At 40.0% G+C, this 7,987-nt stretch overlaps 1 protein-coding gene across 2 annotated transcripts in view; it reads right to left on the bottom strand.

Annotated features, from left to right (window-relative positions):
* Positions 1 to 1,966: 1,966 nt before the first annotated feature.
* Positions 1,967 to 7,987, bottom strand: part of ACVR1 (activin A receptor type 1) — a 141,190-nt gene continuing 135,169 nt past the window's right edge. For both annotated transcript variants that reach the window (XM_049615612.1, XM_049615613.1), the window contains exons 10-11: positions 4,056 to 4,186; positions 1,967 to 3,342 (exon numbers count right to left, since the gene is read on the bottom strand). In XM_049615612.1, coding sequence (XP_049471569.1) covers positions 3,208 to 3,342; positions 4,056 to 4,186 — 266 coding nt within the window. In that variant the 3' untranslated portion in view covers positions 1,967 to 3,207. The remainder of the gene's footprint in view (positions 3,343 to 4,055; positions 4,187 to 7,987) is intronic.

The raw sequence follows: 7,987 nt of genomic DNA, 5'->3' as shown, positions 1-7,987 counted from the left end.
TAGTGTAGCAACTGAACTATCAACTATCTGTAGCCTTTCCCCTCCTTGCATGGCCAGCGTTCTAAGGAGATCAAGGTCTGCCATCCACATATTCTTTGTTACAAAGAAGATGCTCCAGGTTGGCCATCCCCAGAGCCCCTGACCTTGAATGCTGAATGACACATTCTTCTATATCTTCTGCTTGATGAGCTACAGAGGTAGGATGGGTTCTATATATTCTCAGGATAGTGATTAACAAAAGCATTCAGGATGTGCCTGTACAAACCAGCCATCTAGTGTATACCACACAGTTCCTCTCTCTCCTTTGCCTCCAAACTCCTATCCTGCTGGGATCTTCTGTCACATTGGCTAAACTTCTATAAATTCTCTATCTCCTTTGAGTGTTCACCCAGCTTTGTGCTCTCCAGGTTCCCCCTTTCCTGATCATAGCAAAGGGAATTGAGGCAGGTTCACTCACTCCCTTGGATACACAGTCTCCTCCCCGAGGTCCTATCCACACACTTTCAGATGCATATGTGGGTAGAAGTTGCCCAGGTGTCATGGTGTGCTATGCAGAGGCACATTTATTTGGTTATTGACATACAATTAGTTGTAAATCAAAGGTAAGAAGAAAAGGAATTCATGCCACCGTGATGCTAACTTCACTCTAGAGAAGTCCATATTGTGCTTCTTGATCTGGGTGCTGTTTTCATGACAGTAACCAATTTACAAAAATTTATAAACATGCATCAAGCTGTATAGTTGGACATAGGTATACTTTTATACATGTATGCAATACTTCAATAAAAGTTAAATGTGATTCCATTATTCTTTAAGGTATGTAGCCAAAAAAAAAAAAAAATGAAAGCAAGGATTCATAGAGATTTACATACCTATGTTCATGGCAGCATTATTCACAACAGGCAAAAGATGGAAGCAACCCAATTCTCCATCAGCAGATGAACAGATAAACAAAATGCTCTATATACGTAACACTGGAATATTATCAGCCATAAAAAGAAAAATTCTGATACATGCTATAATGAGGATGAATCTTAAGGACATTATGCTAAGTGAAATAAGCCAGTCTCACAAATACTGTATAATTCCACTTATATGAGGCAGGTAGAGTAGTCAAATTGTAATGAAAGAAAGTAGAATGATGGTTACCAAGGACTATAAGGAGTTAGGAATGGGGAGCTATTGCTTAATAGGCAGAGAGTTTCAGTTTTGCAAGATGAAAGGAGATCTGTGGATGGATAGTGGAGACAGCAGCAAAACAATGTGAACGTACCTAACCACTTTTAAGTTTGTTTTGAGAGAGGGAGGGAGAGAGAGAGAGAACACGCGTGCGAAGGGCAGAGAGAAAGAATCCTAAGTGGGCTCTGCACCACCAGTGCAAAGCCTGACACAGGGCTCAAACTCACAAACTGTGAGATTGTGACCTGCGCCAAAATCAAGAGTCAGACACTCAACCGACTGAGCTGCCCAGGTACCCCATACTTAACTACCTTTAAATGGACAGTCCAGTGGTATTAAGATGGCAAACTCTTATGTGTATTTGATCACAACTTAAGTCAATGTAATAACCCATAAATAAATGTATCTTAATGATGTTATCAACTTACCTCTGGTAAACATTCCAAAAATTCACACCTCTTAATCGGGCTATTTTAAACCTTACCTTTTCAATCCTGGTGAACACAAGAAGTGGAAAAAAGCCAGCAATGGACCCTCCCCAAGCCAGTAGGGTGAGATGTAGAACACTGCTTTCCACTCATGTGGGACCTCATTCATTCCATTTATACTGGCAACCCCCATGACTATAAATGGACATGCTTGGACATCATTCATCCCATTTATACTCACAACCCCCATGTGAAGAAAGCAGGTTAGATAGTTCCGTTACACTCATTTCACAGTTAGGAACACAGACCAAGAAAAAAACAATCACAAAGAAACAAGATTCAAATTTTCTGATACCAAATTCAAGCTGGAAATCATCCTCCTAGGACCCTCAAAATTGTTACTAGACTTGAAAAGCAAATTCAGTTTACAAATTCATTTTTTTGCTTCTATTGTTCCCATAATAAAATGCTTTCTAGAATGCAGATATTTTTTATATGGTAAAAAAAAAATTCACTTTTTGACTTGAAAACCTTTTATTTAATTTATACAAATAACTACTAAATACAAAAAGTAGATTAAAACAAAATAGTTATTTTTTTCTGGCAGAGTTTAAATGCACATAATGGATAATTCCGAAGAAAATGCATTTTCCCCACAGCGTTCAGGACTAAAATTCTACTGAAATCTTTGCTTCTAAATCAGTAATATATTCGGTGGTGTCACATGGGTAATGGCTAAATACATTTCTGCATACGAACTGAAAAAAGTTACAGTCTACACACATACAAATGTGAAGCACTTAAAATGTGAATTTAACTGATAATAAAAGAAAATGTCCATTTCAGAGTATAGTGTTAAAAACATTTCAGTAATAAAATCATAAGACCACATAAAAATAAGCTTTAACATATGCACGGAGCAGTTTTGTAAAAACTGCTGAGTGCACAAGTAATAAATAATTTGCAAAGTTGTGTATAAACAATTCCTAATGTTCAGCATCATTGTAAACATCCGCACATGTGTAAAATGCAGCAAAGTCTGACATTACATTTTGTTTTGCCAAATTGAATTCCTATTATCCAAAGACAGACCAGTGGAGTACGCAGCCAACGTTTTGGCAAGTTGGGTCTTTAAAATTAAGAGTAACAGTGCAAGTAAGGAATGCAAAGAATTCCTAGTGCAATAAAGAAGAGAAGCACAGGCAATATTGCTGATAAAAATTCACCACCTCCGTGAGTTTCCCATGGGGAGAGTCTAGGAGACTTGTGAAGGATCTGCAAAGCCACTGTCTTAATGCCCAGATCTCTTTTAGGATTTCTCTGTGTTCCTCCAGTTCCCCTACCTTTGCAACAGCGTCTGTCCCACATTAGTCTCTGTAGTGTGAACAGTTTGTGAAATGCCCAGTTCACGGATATTGAGCGAGGTTAGGGTGGTTTTGGTGTCTCCCCCGCACGCGGCTGGGTAGAATGTCTGCCTCGTCAAAGCAGCCACTTGCGGAGGGAGACAGATGGATTCTGTTCTGACGGCCGGTCAGGCCAGCATTAGGTCCCAGCTGGACAATGACAACGACAAATCTTCCTTTTTGACACCGTGAAAATGTCAACAGTCCGTTTTCAATTTGTCTAGGGAATTATCAATTTTGGTCAAAGTCTTTTTGATCCGCAGAGCTGTGAGTCTCGCGGATGGGTTCTGATACCAGCATTCCTTCATCAGCTTGGCCAGAGAGGTTAATGTCTGAGGAGAAAGAAACAAACACCACAGTTAAAACAGTGGCTCTTCAGTGGCCCCAGAAACTGGGTGGATGTTAAGCGATATTCCCGCCACCTTCTTTAAACAAATAATCAAGGCCGTGACTGCCGGATAAGGAGCTCCTCTTCAGTTTCATGAACCCTGGCCTCTGCACTCCTCCTTTCACCAGCTGATTTTGAGGTAAATTACATGGGATGGGCTGCACCCCCTGATGTTTTATGTTTGCTAAAAGAGATCATGCTACCCCTGAGTTAATAATGAAATCTGCAGATGGAGTCATCTCTCCATGTTTCAGATTTGCTGCTCCCAACAGGAAGCAATAAGAATCTTGAGCCAAACAGCTTCTGTTTGGAGTTTCAGATATGCAGTGATGGAAAAGAGGTTCATCTCTTGTTTTACTTGTGAAACTGCAGTCCTAGGGCTAGTGGCATAGTAATGAGTCTCCTAACTACTGGAGTTAGTCAATAGTTGAAATTCTTGTGAATATTATCATTTATTAGCAAGATCAATCAGAATGCTCTTTCAGCAACGAGACCGTTTTGTGAACCTACTCAATTAGGTCTAAGGCCCTTCTACATAAAATAGAGAAAGCAATAGATAAGGCAAATCATTCAGGAGTTATGTTATTTGCTTGCTCTGGACTTTCACCTAGTAAAAAGGTGAAGATAGTTTTAGAACTAAGAAACTGACACTCTTACCGGGTCTGAGAACCATCTATTGGGTATGTTTGGCCTCTGTTGATCCACACAGACCACCTTTCTCATATCTTCAAAACTTGGGTCATTGGGAACCACATCATAAAATGGTGGCTTGTAATCCTCCACAATACCTGCACACATGGACAAGAATTGTGTTGGTTAGCAAGAGAGCAGAAGTCTCCCCTAGGATTTTACTGATCGGTGCCACAGATTATAATGTGGTAGGAAAAAGTACTGAACATCTCTTCATGGTGATTCTGAAAGCTACAGAATAAGTGGAGAACAAGGTAATAAGTAATTATTCTTCCTCCAAATCTGCCTAGGAATTCTGTTGGAAGAAAATGTGGCTACTACTCATGTAATTACAATGTTGATAAAATGCTCCAAGAGTGCATATAAACAACTCTAGGATACCCAAAATGTAACAGAGGACAAAATTCCTCTGGTGATCAAAAAGAGACAACATTCTGGTACAAGAGGGCGATATAGGAAGACCCTGCCTCATCTCCATGGACACCCCAAATCTACACCTATTTATAAAGCAATTCCTCCTGAAGAACTGAGTGCTGAATGAAAAGCTTCTGTACAACAAAAGACCACAGAGTATAGCCAGAGAGATGGAGACAAGGCAATGAAAGGAACCCTCCCCACCCCCAACACTGTTGAACTACTGTGGGTAGAGATAGCACCGAGGGACCACGAACAGGTTGGTCTCCTCAGGGTACAGAAAAAAAATGCCAAAGTTTAAAAGATCAACTAGAATATAAAAGATCTAGCCCTACAACTCCAACAAATGCCAGGGGATCTGCTGGAACTCTCTCTCAGTCAGGGGCTGGTGTGAACACCACTCCTTAAGTGCCCCCCAACCTTGATAGTGCAGACAGGAGTGGGGTCTTGGCACCATTGCCAGGCTACGGCCTCGGTGAGCCCCAGGCTCATAGCCTACACCAGTCCCAGCCATCCCAACCAAGGCAACCACACACTGAGACACCCCTGGTCAGCACTTACTATGGCTCCAGCCCTCTGGCTAAATTACCCAGGAATACTCCAGATCCACACCACTTAGGCTCCAGACAACTTACCAGTGCCACCAGTACACAAGACCCTGGAGCCCCAAGCCTATACCTGTTTAAGCTCAAGGTAACCTAACAGGGTGCCCTCTTCATGTAGCACAACACTTTAACTCCACTTACCTTGCCAGGATTCCCTCTGTAGGAGTACCCTGGAATGACCTGGCTTGCAGCCACTTCAGCTGTCCTGCAAGGATGCCTTCCATGCAGAGAACCCTAGGAACCCACAGCTGGCATCCTCTGACAGGAGAGCCCCAAGACTTCTGACCAATTCAGCTCTGGTCATCCCATCAAGGCAGCCCCAGCACAGATCAGACACAGCTCTGGACAGCCAACCAAAGTAACTAGACAGTCTCATAGGGGAGGACCATAAAATAGACCATTCCTTCAAGCTTAGCTGTTCTCCCTAATTCATAGAAACACTGAAAGCCAAGCAAAATGAAGAGACAGAGGAAGATGCTCCAAAAGAAAGAACAAGAATATACCTCAGAGAAAGAAGTAAACGAAATGGAAATAAGCGATCTACCTCATAACGTGTTCAAAGGGATGGCCATAAAGTTGCTACTGAACTGGAGAGAAAAATGGATAAACTCAAGAAGAATTTCAACAAAGAAACAACCAGTCAGAGTTGAAGACACAATACCTGAAATGAAATCTATACTAGAGGGAATCAACAGTAAATTGGAGGATGCAGAATGGATCAATTATCTATTGGAAAACAGCCAAGCTGAAAAGGAAAAAGGAAAAAAAAATAAGGATAAGTTAAGAGATCTCTTAATATCACAAAACATCTGCATTATATGGGTCCCAGAAGGAAAACAAAAATGGGGCAGAAAACTTATTTGAAGAAATAATAGCTGAAAACTTTCCTAATCTGGGGAAAACAGACTTCTAGGTCCAGAAGCACCAAAAGTCCTGAGCAAGATGGAAACCAAGGAATTCCATACCATGACACATGATAAGTAAAATGTCAAAGAATAAAGATAAGGACAGAAGCAAATAGTTACATAAAAAGGGAAATGCCATAAGGCTATCAGCTGATTATTCAGAAATTTTGCAGACCAGAAAGGAGTGGCAAGATATATTCAAAGTGCTAAAAGGAAAAAACTTCTAAAGTCAAGAATGGCTCTCCTTAAATTCTAAATAACCTTGCTGGGAAAGAGTTCCCAGATAAAAGTTAAAGCTCATCACTACTAAATAGACTTTATAAGAAATGCTAACAGGACTTCTTTAGGTGGAAAAGAAAAAGGAAAAAAAAATAGAAGAAAATTATGAAACTAGATGATTATTATAAACATGCCATATATATATCTCATGGTAAATACAAAACATAAACCTATAATAGTACACAAGAAATACAAAGCCAAGCATTGCTAAAGAAAGTCATCAGTCACAAGGAAAGAGATCAAGAAAAGACGAATGACAAAAACAACCAGAAAGCAATGAACAAAATGACACGGGTACACACCTATCAGCAAATACTTTTATTTTATTTTTATTTCAATTCAAGTTAGTTAGCATACAGGGTAGTAAAGGTTTCAGGAGTATAACCCAGTGATTCATCATGTCCACAGAACACCCAATGCTTATCCCAACAAGTACCCTCCTTAATGTCCACCACCCATTTAGCCCATTCTCCCACCCACCTCCTCTACAGCAACCTTCAGTTTATTCCCTGTTATTTAAGAGTCTCTTACAGTTTGCCTCACTCTGTTTTTATCTTATTTTTCCTTCACTTCCCCTATGTTCATCTGTTATGTTTCTTAAATTCCACATGAGTGAAGTCATATATTTGTCTTTCTCTGACTTATTTTACTTAGCATAATATCCTCTCATTCCATCCACATTGTTGGTAAGGGCAAGATTTCATTTTTTTTTTTTTATTGCTGAGTAATATTGTGTGTGTGTGTGTGTGTGTGTGTGTGTGTGTGTACAGACGACCTCTTTATTCATCAGCTGATGGACATTTGGGCTCTTTCCATAATTTGGTTATTGTTGATAGCACTGCTATAAACATTGGGGTGCATGTGCCCCTTTGAATCAGCATTTTTGTATCCTTAGGATAAGTTCCTAATAGTACAATTGCTGGATTATACGACAGTTCTATTTTTAATTACTTTGAGGAACCTCCACACCATTCTCCAGAGTGGCTGCACCAGTTTGCATTCCCACCAACGGTGCAAAAGAGTTTCTTTTTCTCCACATCCTCGCCAAACTCTCTTGTCTCCTGAGTTGTTAATTTTAGCCATAGTGACAGGTATGAGGTGGTGTCTCATTGTGGTTTTGATTTGTATTTCTCTGATGATGAGTAATGCTGGGTATTTTCATTTTTGTTAGCCATCTGGATGTCTTCTGCCCATTTTGTCACTGGATTATTTGTTTATTGGGTGTTGAGTTTGTTCTTTATAGATTTTGGATACTAATGCTTTATCCAATATGTCATTTGCAATTGTCTGCTCCTATTACCTTGGTTGTCTTTTAGTTTTGTTGATTATTTCCTTTGCTGTGCAGAAGATTTTTATCTTCATGAGATCCCAATTGTTCATTTTGCTTTTGATTCCCTTGCCTCCAGAGACATGTCTAGTAAGAAGCTGCTATAGCCGAGGTCAAAGAGGTTGCTGCCTGTTTTCTCCTACGGGATTTTGATGGTTTCCTGTCTCCTATTTAGGTCTTTGATCCATTTTGAATTTTTTTATGTGTATGGTATAAGAAATTCCAGTTTCATTCTGCATGTCACTGTCCAGATTTCCCATGACCATTTGATGAAGAGACTGTCTTTTTTTTCATTGTATATTCTTTCCTGCTTTGTCAAAGATTACTTGGCCATACATTTGTGGGTCCTTTTCTGGGTTCTCCATTCTG

Source organism: Panthera uncia, assembly GCF_023721935.1.
Source record: "Panthera uncia isolate 11264 chromosome C1 unlocalized genomic scaffold, Puncia_PCG_1.0 HiC_scaffold_3, whole genome shotgun sequence".
Classification (NCBI taxonomy): Eukaryota; Metazoa; Chordata; class Mammalia; order Carnivora; family Felidae; genus Panthera; species Panthera uncia.
This window is presented reverse-complemented; position numbering and strand designations above follow the sequence as displayed.